General features: G+C 33.8%; 1 protein-coding gene across 2 annotated transcripts in view; it reads right to left on the bottom strand.

Moving 5' to 3' along the window:
• FCHSD2 (FCH and double SH3 domains 2) overlaps window positions 1-17,505 on the bottom strand; it is a 194,331-nt gene that overhangs the window by 46,783 nt on the left and 130,043 nt on the right. For both annotated transcript variants that reach the window (XM_010989217.3, XM_064492675.1), the window contains one exon: window positions 3,418-3,534. In XM_010989217.3, coding sequence (XP_010987519.1) covers window positions 3,418-3,534 — 117 coding nt within the window. The remainder of the gene's footprint in view (window positions 1-3,417; window positions 3,535-17,505) is intronic.

Below are 17,505 nucleotides of genomic sequence, written 5' to 3' on the forward strand. Positions count from 1 at the left end.
CTCATTAGTCACGTGCTTAAAACACAGCTGGATTCATTTTTATTAAAATTTATCTAGCATTTTTACAAGTTTGTTCCATCTTTGTTAAAAGTCAATTGACCATTATGTGTGTGCCTATTTCTAGACGCTTCGCTTGGTTCCATTTATCTATTAGTCTATTCTTGTACCAATCTCAATTACTGTAGCTTTATGTCTTGCAACCAAGTAGAGCAATAGCTGTGGCTATTTCAGATCATTTGCATTTCCATATATATTTTCAAAGCATTTTGTCAATTTCTACAAAAAAACCTTGCTGAGTATTTGACTTGGATTTCACCGAATATATGGATTAATTTGGATGTAACTGGTATTTTTAAAATATTGATACTTTGATTCCACTGACCTATATGTCTGTTCTTATGCCAGTACTACAATGTCAGTACTATAAGTTTTGAAGTTTGAAAGTATGAGTCCTCCAATTTTCTTATTTTTCTAGACTGTTTTGGTTATTTGGAGTCCCTTCAGATTCCATATGAATTTTAGGGTAGGTTTTTCTATTTCTGCAATGAACACTTTTGGGATTTTGATAGGGATTGCATTAAATCTGTAGATCATTTTGGGTGGTACTGTCATCTTAATACTATCTTGCATTCTATGAACACAGGATGTCTTTCTATTTATTTATGCCTAATTCATTTCATCAATGTTTTATAGTTTTTACTGTGTAAGTCTTTTGCCTCCTTGGTTAAGTTTATTCCTAAGTATTTTATTCTTTTTGATGGCAGTGTAAATGGAATTGTTTTCTTAATTTCCTTTTCTGATTGTTCACTGTATAATGTATACTGTATTATATAGACATGCAACTTACTTTTGTGTGTTAATTTTGTTTCCTGCAACTTTACTGAATTTATTAGCTTTAACAGGTGTGTGTGTGTGTGTGTGTGTGAAATCTTTAGGACTTTCTACATATAAGACTATATCATTGGCAAACAGAGATAATCTTACTTCTTTTTTTCCAATTTGAATGCCTTTTATTTCTTTTCCTTGCCTAACTGTTGTGGCTAGGACTTCTAGTGCTAAGTAGAGTAGAAGTGGCAGAAAGGGGCATCCTTGTCTTGTTCCTGATCTTAGAGGAAATGCTTTCAGTCTTTCACCACTAAGTATCACTACTCGTTAACAAACTGAATATAATATGCCTTGGTGTGATCTTCTTTGTATTTTACCCGCCTGGGGTTTGTTGAGCTTCTTGGATTTGTGGGTTTACAGTTTTTATTATATTTGGACAGTTTTCAGCTACAATTTTTTTCAAATATTTTTCTCTACCAATTTATTGCTTAAACCATACTTTACTAGATTAAAGCCTATCACAGGCCAGACTGTAAAAAACTGGGTAAGTTGCTGAAATCTGTCTCTACTTCCTAAGAGAAATATACGACATGCCTTGACAACAAGAAAGGAAGCAAATTTATTTTTAATATCTGAACATTTACTATCAAATATAGTCAAGCATTCTAGTGGAAAAAATCTCTTTATATGTTTTATATTTTGAAGTATAAAGCTGCAGCAATTATTCATCACTATTGATTGGCTGTGTGGTAAACTGGTAACTTATAGTTCACAAATTCTTTGATTGGGATAAACTGTATTAGAGGAACTATACCCAAGAAGCCTTATCTGTGCTTAAATCTCATTTAGATGATGAAATTCTGGATTTCAAGCTGAAGTCTGACGAGGAGCTTGGGGGATTTGGGGTTAAGAGAGTTGTACTGCAATGCAAGAGGCATGTGAACTACTGTGGCCAGAAGGTAGACTATGGCAGAATGTGTTTTTATAAAAACAGCAACTATAATATTTCCCATTCCACATGTTCTTCTAGAACCTTGCTATTTCCTCACCAAGAAGTAGAGTTCATGTCCTCTTTCCTTGAACCTGGACAGGACTTTGTGACCACCTCAATTAATAAAAATATGACACAATATCATGTTACTTCTGAGACTAGTTCAGAAAAGATGATATAGCTCCTTCTTGGCTCACTTTTGGGACTCACACCTTTGAGCCCCTATACTACCAACTACTGTGTAAGACCTAGAGCTAACATGAAGCCATTATGTTGGAGAGACCACATGGAGAGACCACAGAGAGACAGAGATGCATGAGGAGCTCTAGCCGTTCTAATGCCCAGCTGTTTAAGTCTTCTTGGTCCAAACACCAGATATTTCAGTACGGTAGTCTATGAGATAACTCTAGCACCAGCCACTATCTGACTGCAATCACATGAAAGACTCCTGCCCCACACCCACCCCAAGTCGGAACTGCCAAGCTGAGTCTATCCAATCCCCAGAGTAGTAAGAGACAATTAAAAAGATGTTCTTTTTTGTGGCATTAAGTTTGAGGTGGTTTGTTATGCAGCATTAGATAAGTGGAACATTGAATTTTACATGATGTGAAACATGAAAAGATGATACTAAAATAGGCACAAGGATATATGTATACACAGAAGAAAAGCCCAATGTTGGAGATATTAATTTAGGATTTTTTTGTAAGTGAAACCAAGGTAATAGTAGTAGAGACTCCAATAATGAGAATAAAGAATAAGAAAAGAAGACAGCCAAGTATAGAAATCTAAAAAATTTAAATATTTAAATGTAAGATGAAGAAAGAAGAATGTATAAAAGAATCCAGGAATGTTAGAGAGGAAGAAGGAAAACCATGGCAATGTTTAAGTCATGGATGACTAGAGGGGACTATTTCAAGACAAAGGGAATTGTTAATTGTGATGCAACTGCCAAAAGGTTAAGCATGATGCGAAATCAAGCGTCCATTTTGGATTTGTTAACAGAGACATCACTGGTGATTTTGGCATGTGCAGTCCCTATGAACTGGTGCAACGGAAGGGAAAGAAGGGAAAGTCCAAATACAAAGGGTTAAGAAATAAGCAAGAGGTTAGGAAATATTGATATTAAATATGGACAATTTTTTTAAGAAGTTGGATGTGAAAGTAAAGAAAAAGAATAAAGTTATAAATAAATTGAAATCACAAAAAACTTACTGTATCTAAAATGATTTCTTTCCACTTAAAGTTTAGTCTTGGAGGCACATTTTCATGGAATCAACTGTGTCTTCAAAAGTTTGTCTTGGAGGTGAAAAGCCTAATTCAACACATGCCTGTCTCTCGCACTGCCTAAAAAGACTATAATTCTCTATCACTAGTCTTCCTTATGCAATTCTACGGCAAACAGATAAATTACTGTGTTGCTGCTAGAGGGCTTAAGGAATTTCCAAGTTTGGTAGACAGCTGAGAACATACTGCTGAGTGCTGAGAAATTACAGAAAAACACATACAGAATATTTCTCACATCAATAAAAAAGTCAAATCCTAAAATTGGGTTGACATGTGGCTACAGCTAGACACAGCCTAAGACTCTCTGTGACACTTACCCGTTGCTGGTGAACAATGTTTTTGTGCTCCCTTGCCACACGGGTGGCCCATTTCCGAGCCTCCTTGTTTAGACTGTGCTCCTCTGTGGTCCCAGTTTCTGATTCTAATTGTCGACTCTACAACACAAGAGAGAACAAAGAGAAAAGTACTGTTATCCTTACTGAAATCACTACCATTATGTAGGTGGATCAGAGGGCCTTCACTTAATCAGCACTCAAAACACAAGGCATGCTCCACTACTGTGGGAAGCAATGTCTCATGTCACAGAACATTAGCAGAAGATAAGGAAGACAGTATGAAAACCATAAATGACCACAGGTTTTTTTTTTTGTCTTACATTGCTGAACATTAAAGCTTCATCTCTAATATTGTGGATTGATCCATTCTGGGTATAAAAAAAGCTAGCTAGCAAGCAAAGAAGAAAAAAGTATTCCTGCCAAACTACTATGACACTAAAACATCTGCATAGATAGAATGGAAACAACTCAATAGTTTCAATGGGATTAAAGAAAAAAAATCATTGGGTAGAAGTGAAAAGAACAAAACAAAACAATGCAATAACATCAACACAACCTATCCACCCTGAAAGATACTGAGTTTAATTTAGTTACAGGTCTGCCATCAACTCACCACCAAACTAGCTTTTTTCTGTCCTCTGGGCTTTAATGTCGTATCAAATATGAGTGCTAGATACCAGATATTAAGTGTTACAACTCTGACTGCAGAATCAGAGCTCTTAACCACTAAATTATTTTCATTTTCTCTAAACTCTTATGAACCCATGAAAAAAAAATCTTTATTAAAAAACAAGGAAAGAAAACAATTTCTTAAATATGAATTGTTCAAAGAGGATTTTAATATAAAAAGAAGCAAAGTTTTAGAGTGGGAAGATCTTACAAAATTGACTTTTAGAAGGTCACATAGCTAAAAGTTGGTAAAGAGAATTTGATAAATTGGATTAAAAATTTAATATTCTTGTTAGGGGAACTGTAGGCAAGGTTGAAAAACATTTACTCTATGCAGACAGTTCAGCTAAAGTTAGAGTATACAATGATAAATGAACTGAAATACAGCAAAATGTAATCAACTTTACATTTTATATTGATTCCTCCTTTGGGCTAACAGGAATCTGGGAACCAATTGTACTGTTATATTTGTTTTGCAGAAGAACCTAGGCATTTAAATTTATATTTGTTCTCGAAAGCCAGGGATGTTAAACCCTGGACGCAGATGCAAATGTAATCTACAGAACGTATGGTAGAAAGGTATACTCTGAAGAGTCCAGGTATAGGTTTTTAAGCCATACAGACATAGTTTTACTTCTCTCTATGCCACTGACTAGCTTTATGATCTTGGGTTGTTAGTTGATCGGTGTCTTAGCTACATCTGAAAATTGGTGAAAGTGCAACCTATCTCACAGAGATTATTACTACAAAATGAGGTCGTTTTAAACATTCTCTTACAGTATACACATAAGATTCTATAAATGGTCATTGTGACCATTAAAGACCCAACTGAAAATTACCAGAAACAAAATTTTTCTCATTACTGTTAATAAAAAATCCAAATAATTCCCAGGTTCTTGATAGCCCAAAAAATGAATCAAAAACAAGACTGAAGATATAATGAAAGGATCTCAGAGAGAATGAACCTGTAGAGAGCAGAGTAGATGAGAAAGGAGGCAATTGATGGAGAAATTTAATTTTTATTATTGCACCACATTTTAGGAACTAGTAAGTGGGTCTAAAATGTCTATTGACTGCAGACAGGCCACGGACAACTTGTCCACACAGAATCTGTACCTTTTTACTGAGTATTATCTGTACTTAAGAGTTGGGGAAATAAAGATAAGAGTTTTTTTTCCCATTCTCTATGGGTTTCTATTTCTAAAACAGGAGGGCCCAATGATCAGGAGAGACCACAGATTGGGAGATATGATTTTGGGGTCCTCCGGGCAAGGAATGACACATAAGTATAATTAAAGTTAATTTATCTTTTTTATGAATTCTGAAATCAAGCCATGGAAAGATATGTGGAAGCTACCTGTTAACACAGGTCTAGACAAATGAGAATTCCATATAAGGCAAACAGCCCAGGGTATTAAGCAATACATAGAGAAATGTTCTAATGCCACCTCTCTTATCAAAGATCAATATAAATCAGATCTAGTAAAGATCATTATCTTTTAAGATGGTGGTTGATTCCAGCAAAGGAACTGTTTAGTGACTGCTTCTTTTTAAATGTTGGCTAATTTAATCATTAGTTCATACTTTTAACACTTTCATTTACTTCTTAAAAATGTAGTTAAAATATATAAGAGAATAGTAACATATATAAGCTATTAAGCATAATAATTTAAAAAACACTGTTATTTTCCTGAAGCAGAATATGAGAATTTAAAAACTAAATATCAAACAGCACTACAGCCTTGCTCTGGAAAAGTTCACTTATTTATCTTGATTATTTTTAAAGAGACATATGTAATAACATAACAATTCTTAGAATAACAACAGCACAAAATAATTAAAATAAATTACAAACTGAAGAAAAATGTTATAAAGAAATTTCCTATCAACTTTTAAATGTGGGATAGATAGTTTTTCATTATCCTGTATCAGTCTGGGCATCTGATAAGTTAGGTCAACTAAATCTTGAAATCTTTGGAAACATCGGATTTGAGAAGTTATACAAGTTTTAGTAAAAAATTTTAGAAGTAGATAGGTCTTTTCCTGGAAAATGTCAACTCAAATAAAAGCTTATGCTTTTGAGTACTGTTCCCTCTGGTTAGAATAACTTCCCTATCTTTTTTTGTCCACAAATTCCTAGTTATTCTTCAAATCTCAGTTCAAATCTACATTCTCTGTGAAATCATCCCTGACTTTTGCAGACAGGCTCAGGGGCTCCTTCACTTTTGACATATTTCCATTATATTAATGTACTCATTTGTGAGACATTTATTGAGTGGCTACTCTCAGGCAAATATGACATTACACTGTGATTGCTACACGTATGTTTCTTGTTTGTCTTCAGACAATCTGAGTCTTTGAATAGATGCATTCCTGGCATCCAGCACCATGCCTAATAGTACATAAATGCCCTCAGTAAAGGTTGGTTAAACAAATACAACCTAATGCCCTGATTCTAAAGTGAGGACCAGGCCACCAGACTATTAGAATGGTGCCTTCAGAAGTGACAAGAGCATAAATATACTGAATTAGAATCAATTTCTAATGAAAGAAGGAAAGTATTTTTTTGTGTGGGGAAGAACAAAAAGAGCAGAGGAGAAAGGAAACTAATTTACTGAGTGCCATGCATTTTAATACAGGTTCTCAAAGCTTACTTTAGGATTGAAATGCCTCTCCCGCTTGTAAAATAAAAGGTCTCCTTCTTTCTGGTTAAGTTCTCACTACAAAATTCATTAAAAATGGATGAATAAGAAAAGAATTGTTTTGAATCTCCAAATTAAGGGATTTTTATAAATTTTATTTTATGAAATTTATTTCTTAAAAAGTATACATTGAAATATGAAGTACATTTATCCTCAAATACATTTACATTGTACATATATTTACTCCTCAAAGAGACCTAGCTATGTCATCCTGGCAAATGTACTGAACTGCCTCTGGGCCTCAGCTTCCTCAGCTGAAAATCAAGACACCTGAAGATGAGATGCAATCTCAGATTCTTTTCTTTTTTAAATTGAAGTATAGTTGGTTTACAATGTTGTGTTATTTTCTGGTGTACAGCATAGTGATTCAGTTATACAAATACATATATATTCCTTTTCATATTCTCTTTCATTATAGGCTATTAAGATGTTGAATATAGTTTCCTGTGCTATACAGTAGGACCTTTTTTTTTATATAGTAAGTTGTATCTGCTAATCCCAAACTCCCAAGTTATCCCCCCACCTCCCTCTCCCCCACCCCATAACCATAAGTTTGTTTTCTTTTTTTTTTTTTTTTATTGAAGTATAGTCAGTTTTTAATGTTGTGTCAATTTCTGGTATACAGCATAATGTTTAAGTCATATATATACATATATATATATATTCCTTTTCATATTCTTTTTCATTACAGTTGTTCTTCTTTTAAGTTTGTTTTCTATGTCTGTGAGTCTGTTTCTGTTTTGTAAATAAGTACACTGGTATCATATTTTAGATTCCACATGTAAGTGACATCATATGGTACTTGTCTCTTTCTGGCTTACTTCACTTAGAATGACAATCTCCAGGTCCATTCATGTTGCTGCAAATGGCATTATCTTATTCTTTTTTATGGCTGAGTAGTATTCCATTGTATAAAAATACCACAGCTTCTTTTTTTAAAAAATACCTTTACTGTGGTATGGTTCCTGTACAGTAAACTACACATATTTCAAATGTACAGTTTGATGAATTTTGATTAAATATACCACAGCTTCTTTATCCGGTCATCTGTCAACAGCCATTTAGGTTGTTTCCACATCCTAGCTATTGTAAGTAGTGCTGCTATGACCACTGGGGTGCATGTATCTTTTTGAATTAGAGTTCCCTCCAGATATATGCCCAGGGTGGGATTGCTAAATTGTAGGTAAGTCTACTTTAGGTTTTTGAGGAATCTCCATATTGTTTTCCAGAATGGCTGCACCAAACTACATCTCCACCAACAGTGTGGGAGGATTCCCTTTTCTCCACACCCTCGTCAGCACTTATCATTTCTGGACTTTTTAATGCTGGCTATTTTGACTGGTATGAGGTGATACTTCATTGTAGTTTTGATTTGCATTTCTTTGATAATTAGTGATAGTGAGCATTTTTTCATATGCCCATTGGCCGTTTGCATGTCTTTTTTGAAAAAATGTTTGTTTAGGCCTTCTGCCCATTTTTTGATTGGGTTGTTTGTTTTCTTGTTATTGAGTTGTATGAAGTGTTTGTATACTCTGGAAATTAAGTCCTTGTCAGTCCCATCATTTGAAAATATTTTCTCCCATTTCACATCTAACTAATAATGGGTGTAGGTTATCTTTTTGTTTTGTTTATAGTTTCCTTTGCTGTGCAAAAGCTTATAAATTTAATTAGGTCCCATTTGTTTATTTTTGCTTTTATTTTTATTGCCTAGGTAGACTGCTCTAGGAGAACATTAGTAAGATTTATGTCAGAGAATGTTTTGCTTATTTTTTCTTCTAGGAGGTTTACAGTGTCTTGTCTTATATTTAAGTCTTTAAGCCATTTTGAGTTTATTTCTGTGTATGGTGTGTGGCTGTGTTCTTACTTCACTGATTTACATGTGGCTGTCTGGCTTTCCCAACACCACTTGCTGAAGAGGCTGTCTTTTCTTCATTGTATATTCTTATCTCCTTTGTTGAAGATTAATTGACTGAAGTCTGTGGGTTTATTTCTGGGCTTTCTATTCTGTTCCATTGATCCATATGTCTGTTTTTGTGCCAGTACCATGCTGTTTTGATTACTGTAGCTCTGTAGAATTGTCTGACGTCTGGGAGGGTTATTCCTCCAGCTTTGTTCTTTTTCTTCAGTATTGCTTTGGCAATTCTGAGTCTTTTGTGATTCCATATAAATTTTAGGATTATTTGCTCTAGTCCTGTGAAAAATATCCTAGGTAATTTGACAGGAATCGCATTAAATCTGTAGATTGCTTTGGGTAGTATGGCCATTATACAATATTAATTCTTCCAATCCAAGAAATCTCAGATTCTAGTGCTGCAATTAATTTTATGAGAACAAACAGGCTCATGCATTGGCTGTAAGCACTGGGAATACTGTGTTCTCTTGATGAGAGATCCAGAAATTATGCTATTCTACTGCTACTGCTTTGAGCTCCAGATTTCTTTTAAAGCATCATCCAAGAGCCTAGCCTAACCCAAGAGCAGAAGAGACTCTGTAAAAATTATAAAAATATTGTTAAAGCATAATTTTAATTTAAATTCATGGCATAATTTCAGGAGGTACTGCAGATGAACAACATAAAAGAATATTTGATGGGAGGTGCAGGATGTCAAATTTCTGAGATGGTTAGGGAGTATAGATAATGCAAATATTAGATAGATGTGAAATAAAGCTGAATGAGAAAAAAAAGTTTAAATTCAATTCTGTATATTATAAATCCCCTTCTATAAAGTTGTGTATCCACATCCATGTATGTACGTAATTGCAGAGAGATAGATGTTCAGAAGGATACTGACCAAAATGTTACCAGTGGTTACACCTCTGAATAGTGAGGGTTCAAGTGAAAACAGTTTTTAATGCTTTTTTATAATTAGAAAACTATAAAACTGTATTAATTTGGGGGGGAAAGTTACCATTTATTGAATATTTAAGCTCTGTGCTAACTGCTTTACATACGTTTAGTTCTCAAAACAATACTACTAGAGACTATTCTCACTTTATAGGTATGGAAATGTAGGCTCAAAAAAGGTATGTGATCAGGTTGCTGACCCTACCTGGGGAAGGAGATGGTGGGGGGTGGTACCAGGGGGAGGAGAAAAGTTAGAAGGAAAAGGAAAAAGGAGACTGAATGGAGAGAAAATATGATTCTGTTTATGTAAAATTATATGAAAAGAGAGATTTATGCCTATAGACAGATAGGGATGGCTCTGGAATACTGAAAGAAAAGTTGCAAGGTAATGTGTCCAAACTAAAAAAAAAAAAAAAAAAAAAAAAGGTATGTGCCTTTATTAGGCCACTTAGTCATTAAGTGCTGGATCTAGAGCTTGTCTTGAGATCTCATGAGATTCCTTGCTATCTTTATACAACTGTAGTGTTTTATTAATTCTTCTATTTATCTAATGCTAATATAACACAGCTAGAGACAGTAATATTGAAAAAGATAGTTAAAATACAAATTTCTTTTCAATGAAATTTTGGCTAGTCTTTTATTTAGAGGTGGGACATCTTTTGATTTAATTTTATTTTTAGAAAAACAAAAGCCAAACTGTTTCAAAAGAGTTTAAGAAGACTTTCAGGCCTAGCAATGTTGTTGTTAAAAATTACCAATTTTTAGAATGTAATATTAAAATTAGTATGTTCACAATTTATAAAGTTAGTAAATAACTTCAAAGAACTAGACTATAAAATTAACATTCGAATATTCTTGAATTAGTCTTTAAGTCATCTTAACCATTTTGTCCTCAGATACCCTCTCAAGATATCATTTCAGTTCATTTTGAGGTTAACATAAGGGAGGGGATAGAAGGCTCAGACAGGTATCTGAGCCTGAGCATAGAAGGACAACATAATAACAACAAGAAACATAACAATTATTTTTCACATCTGTAACCAAAATATAACCATTTGAAAGAGAAAAAGATGGTCATGTATGATGAATAAAAACCACTAACATAGTAGAATACAAGCATTCCAACCCAATTTCAAGAAAAGATAATGTTAGGGTTGTCATGCCAATATCATATGCCAGGAACAATCTTATTAACTCTCATTCAAGGAATTTGTATTAGTATTTCTCAGTTTATTGAGAGATAAGAAATGTATTAAGTATTTGATCCAACTTATTCTTTATGAAATTAAACACTATACTGTTAATTATTTCAATAAAGTCAATTATTATGTTTTCAAAAGAATCTCTTCAAGTAAAAAAACATCTGGATCTTTGTAGGCTACTATTTTGTTAGCACTCATGTTTATACAGGTTCACAGTACTGTAATTGTGCAATCCAGAATACTCTGAAAATCACAGGTCTTTTTGGTTTATTTATTTATTTTTTGGCTTATTTATTATTTGGAACAAAAACTCATTTGTGCCAAAATTTGACTTGAACTAAAGAGAGGTTATTTATAGTTTTCATTTATTTCACTTGAAATGCATATTCAAATGTTTTATTGCAAAAATACTGTGTTTGATCACAGAGTACTTCCATACACCCTGCTCAGGGTATTACAACATATGGTATATGGATCATCTTTCTAAAACCTGAGAAAATTTGAATTTTTGAGACACATCTGGCTAAAAGCTTTTGATAAGAAACTATGGAACTTTAATTCACATATTTTAAATTTATCACACACCTTGGAGAGAAGTGAAGCAATGTTTCTTAGAGACATAATTTAACTTATTCTGGCTATGGTTGGACAGCAGCACTTTTACTTAGAAGTGGCAACTCATCTGGATAACTGGGTTAAGTGTGCCTCATCTCTTGAGGGGAGTAAACTGGAACACAATTAATGTGACTTGAGCTTTTGGGCATTTATGGAAAATTGTGGACTACTGAAGAAGAGGATATATACATTTCAGTAAGGCTTGGGTGAGCTGCTGATGAGAACTCTGAAAATGGAGCACACTTGTCTTGTCTCGGCTTAGAATACCAAAGGTAAATCTAAGAGAAAAATATGTTCCTGAGTAATGACATGAAAACAAAACAAGAAACTCCAAAAAAAAAAAAAAAACCACCTTGTGTCTGGTACTCTCCAGATATATCTAGAGACATGACTACAGAATAGCTGCATGAGGAATACACCTTTATTTTGGTAGCGCTTACAAAGACTTTGCTTTAAGAGCCACAATCACAAGGTTAATTAATCTCCAGGCTCCTTGTATGTCAATACATTACTAAGACATTGATGGGAAACTCTGGATTCCTCTGGATGGCTAGAAAAGGCACCGGGTTGGGAGAAAAATCTATTATATAGATGGTAGGTTTTCTATAAAAAGTAAGACTTTTTTGAAAGGCTGAAGAACTTAGGACAGCCCCCTTTGAATACCTGACTGTAGGTACTACCGATTCTAGAAAGTGACACTCATGTCCGTAATCAGAACCTTTCATTTTTGGGATACTGTGGCCATTATATGTGTAGAAGGATGGTACCCATTTATCCATCAGGAGGATTTCTCAAAAATTCTCTATCAAAATGCTTTCATGCTAATAAGCCAATGCTATATGCAATACAAGGTTCCCATCAGCAGAAAGAACCACTCATAGTAATGAGAATTTTCAGGTAAATTCTCAGTATGAAATATTGACACCATATAGTCTTTTACAGACAAAGAGTATTTTTGCTAAACACTTATTTTTAATAAATGCATAAACTGCCCCACTTAAGTGAAACTTTAATGTGCAAAATCCTAATTACAGCAAGTGGTCATAACTGTTAATCCATAGACAGTAGAATTAAATATCAAAACTAGTGGTTCAAACAACAGGAAAAGAATATATATTGGAAATCTAATGTTAGCTTCAAAAAAACAAAAATTATCTGTGAGTATCTTACTATTTGCAATTCAGAGAAGGTAAAGAGGAAAGGGTTTTCTCATCCCCACCAGGAAATCTGGGGGAAACATTTCTTTACGTTTTTCCTGCCTGTACAGATCATACTTATCTAAGTTTTGTAGACATGCATGTTTCTCATATTATTTCTCATCCCAGGTTGACCTTGTCCTTTTTCATAGGATGTGAGGAAATGCTCCCTAAGGGCACACATCACTAGTTTGGTAATGGAAGGGAGACACACTGAGATGTATGTAGGGCAGAGAGGTGCTCAGCAGTGCAAGTCATGTACTTACATAAGAGGACTAAGAATGGACACTGGTAGCTGTTGGCTACTCTTTATTCCACACAGATTGCCTTTTAAGCTTAAAAAACTGAGAGGTTGGTGAGCTCTGCCTTGTGGAATAAAATAGGAGAACAGAAGTCTCAAGGGACTTTCCATGATCAATTAAGTAAGAGATTTAAGAGCTGAGGACCATGACTGCAAAAGTCTTATAATATTTCAAAATCTTGGTATTGTCTTCCATATTTGGTATTTTAGTATCTCCCTGTAGTAATTAGCGGCACAACCTTAAAAAATAAAATATACTCGTCTTGTGGATAGAAAAAAAAGTCCATCCACATTTATTCTGTATCTACTATGTGCCATGCATTGAGTCAAACAATTAAGTATCTCATTTCATTTTCAAACCCAATAAGGGAGTCATTTTACACATGAGGAAGCTGAATCAAAGAGGTTAAATATACATATATTATTAAATATATATATATTTATATATATATGTGTGTGTGTGTGTGTGTGTGTGTGTGTGTGTGTGTGTGTGTGTGTTTATAAATAAACACAGGTAGCACATAGCACAGCCAGGATTTGGCTCCAAAGCGCATGATTTCTCACTGTACAACACCTGTATGAATCTAATACAAGTAGGACCCATGTGACAGCTGAATGACCCTTCAATATAGAGATCCTGATAAATGTACTCGTCAATTCTCCCTCATAGAATATAATTTTCTTGTGGGTAGGAATTTTAGGGTACCTTCCATATCCTTCTCAGAATAATCATGCATTAAAAACTTTCATTTCGGTTAAAAAAAAAAGTGATCTTTACTCTTTCTAGAAAGGATTTTTGACTTTCTGGTATCATCTAAGAAATGGTATTTGAAGATACTCTAAAGATAGGATATGTTAGAAACCAGTAACTCTATATGGAAATAGAGACAAAGAAATGTTTCAGTATTAACCGTGAGACAGCTACTAAGTTATTATATCAGACAAAACTTCCCATTGATCACTGTCATTTGTAATCATCTTATGGTTAATACTAAAATAAATAAATAAACCTAATTAGTGTTACCCACCAAAAAAAAAAAATTTTTTTTTAAAACATTAAGACAGTATATGAAAATCTTTAGAAGAAAGTAATTCACATTTAATCACGGTAGTAACTTTAAAAGTTCTGTGGCTTCTCTAAATACATCTTATGAAAATCTAGATAAAATATTTATTGAATACCCTTCTCTATATAAGGCAAGGACATATGCAAATTATATACAATAAATATCTACTGAGTAAATTAAAAATGAATGTGTTACTGTAAGTAATTCCAAGTTCCTAATACAAATGATAAAATTCAAAATAAAATTAAGGAACAACACTGTCCTGCAGGGGGAACCCACTGGCAATTATCATATGACTTTCCCACTTGAAAACATTCCATAGTTCCTCATATACTACCATATGTAAAAGTCAAACACAAAATCTGGTTGCAACTTAAATTTATGGGGTTGTTCCACTCCCTCACTATCCCAAGACTACTTGCTATTTCAAATACAGATAATATACTTTCAAGCTTTTCTGGCTTCAACACTTATTAGCTGAGTGGTTTTTTTCCCAACATTTTATTTATTTTTATTTTTTGGGGGGGTGAGGCAATTAGGTTTATTTTTATTTATTTACTTTAACAGCGGTACTGGGGATTGAACTCAGACCTCATGCATGCTAGGCATGCACTCTACCACTAAGCTATACATTCTCCCCCCACTTTTTTTTTAACATTTTTAATTGAATTATTGTCAACTTACAATGTTGTGTTAGTTTCTGGTGTACAGTACAGTGATTCATATATACATATTCTTTTAAATATTCTTTTCCATTATGGTTTATTACAGGAAACTGAATATAGTTCCCTGTGCTATACAGTAGGACCTTGTCATTTATCTATTTTTACATATAGTAGTTTGTATCTGCTAATCCCAAACTCCTAATTTATCCTTCTCCTACCTGCTTTCCCCTTTGGGAACCATAAGTTTGTTTCCTATGTCTATGAGACCCTTTCTGTTTTTGTAAATAAGTTCATTTGTGTCATTTTTTTAGATTCCACATATAAATGATATCATATGATATCTGGCTTTCTCTGTCTGACTTACTTCACTTAATATGATAATCTCTAGGTCCATCCATGTTGCTGCAAATAGCTTTATTTCATTCCTTTTTATGGCTGAGTAGTATTCCATTGTGTATATATACCACATCCTTATCCATTCATCTGTCGATTGACATTTAAGTTGCCTTGGCTGTTGTAGTGCTATGAATACTGGAGTGCATGTACCTTTTCGAATTAGAATTTTCTCCAGATATATGCCCAGGAGTGGGATTGCTGGATCATATGGTAAGCCTATTCTTAGTTTTTTAAGAAATCCCCGTACTGTTTTCCATAGTAACTGCACCAAATTACATTCCCACCAACAGTGTAGAAGTGTTCACTTTTCTGCACACCTTCTCCATTAGCTGAGTGATCTTGAGCAAATTTCTTAACCATAGCTTCCTCAACTATAAAGTGAGGATTAAAAATAGCACCTACAATATACAGTTGTTGAGAGGATTAAACGAGTTAATATAGGTAATGTAATTACAAAAATGTCTAGCATGAAATAAATGTTCAATGAATGCCATCTATTACTTTTATTATTTTCAATTAATTTTTTCACTTCCTGGCATGTTGTTTTTCAATCACTGCAGAGTAAATTTCAATTTATCTTCAAGATTTAATCCATACTAGGAAGACAAACAATCCAATTAAAAAAAGACAAAATGTTTGAATAGACATTTTACCAAAGTAAATATATGAATCACTAATAAGCTCATTAAAAGATACTCAACATCATTAGTCATTAGGTTAATGTAAATCGAAGTCACAATAAGATAGTATTTCATAGCCATTAGGATGGCTATAATCAAAGAGACAGACAATAACAAATGGTAGCAAAGTTGTGGAGAAACAAGAACCCATATACATGGTGGCAGAAATATAAAATGGTGCAGCCAATCTGGAAAAAAATTTGGCAATTTCTTAAAAAGTTAAACATAAGTTTACCATATGACCCAGCAACTCAAGAGTAATGAAAACATAGTCATACAAAGACTTGCACACAAATGTTAACAGCAGCATTATTCATAACAGAAAAAAGTAGATAACAACTGAAATGTCCATCAACTGGTGAACAGATAAACAGAATGTGGTATAGTCACACAGTGGAATACTATTCAGCAACAAAAAGGGACAAACTATGGATACATTCTACAATATAGATGAACTTCAAAAACATGCTAAGTAAAAGAAGCAAGACATAAGAGATCACATATTGTATAACTGATTCAGTTTATATGAAATGTTTAGAAAAGGCAAATCTATAGAGAAAGAAAATAGATTAGGGTTGCCTGGGGGTAAGGGATGGGAATAGGGATTAATGGTAAATGGTCATAAGGGATCTTACTGGGGTCATGAAAATGTTTTAAAACTTACTTACTTATTTATTTTTTTTACAAGGTTTGTTTACTTATTTATTTTTAATGGCAGTGCTGGGGATTGAACCAAGGACCTCATGCATGCTAGGCATGCACTCTGCCACTGAGCTATACCCTCCCCCCTCTAAAACTTATTTATGATAATGGTTTCACAATTTGGTAAATTTACTAAAAATCAGTGAATAATATGCTTGAAATGGGTAAATTATATGATATGTCAATATGCCTTTTAACAAAATTGTTAAAAATTATACTACATCAGGATGCATTAATTGTACCCATCAATGGACACCATTAACAGCACTCTATCATATACAGCCCTTGCTTCATTATATTTTCCTTATTTGTGTACATGTCAGTGGGCTCATCTAGCCCAGTGCCTATAGCTTAACAGGTAGTAGCTATCCTCAGCACCTATCTGAATGACTGGTACTCAGACAGATACAGTAGGGGCTCAATATATGTTGAATTTAAACGTGCTTCAAAATAGGATAGGATCAATAGCAATTCAGAAATACAACATAAGACAGTGACAATTAGTCTTTCCTACATGTCCCACATTCACCTGGCAGGAAGGGTGAGTTAATGGGCACTGACTGGTGCTCTCCACTCCATGACTGGCTTAGTGCTATCAATGCCAAGAGGAAACCAGAGAAATAAGTAAATAATGGCTCCATTCTCATATGAAAGAACAGTACTACACTACACTGAATAAAAATAATTATTTGGGATTTTATTCTTTGTGGGCAGTAAGAATACTTAGTTTACAACAATACAAAAATTACATACAAAAATATTTTACAGGTAAAACATTTTCAAAATGATTATTCTAAAGACTTTCAATGGTTGACAATCTAGAATGATTTTTATGAACATGTGGGCATTTATCTTTTTCCATCATGAAAAAAGTAATTGTTCCCCAAGGGCTGAATATTTCTTCCCAGAAAACAGAGTAGCATGTGGAGAGAACATTAAATTGCAATCAGGATGTTAATGTGTCATTAATTCACTGTATGACTCTGGACAAGTCTCTTTTCCTTTCTAGGCTTCAGTTTCTCCTTTAATA

This window comes from Camelus dromedarius, chromosome 12, assembly GCF_036321535.1.
Source record: "Camelus dromedarius isolate mCamDro1 chromosome 12, mCamDro1.pat, whole genome shotgun sequence".
Lineage (NCBI taxonomy): Eukaryota > Metazoa > Chordata > Mammalia > Artiodactyla > Camelidae > Camelus > Camelus dromedarius.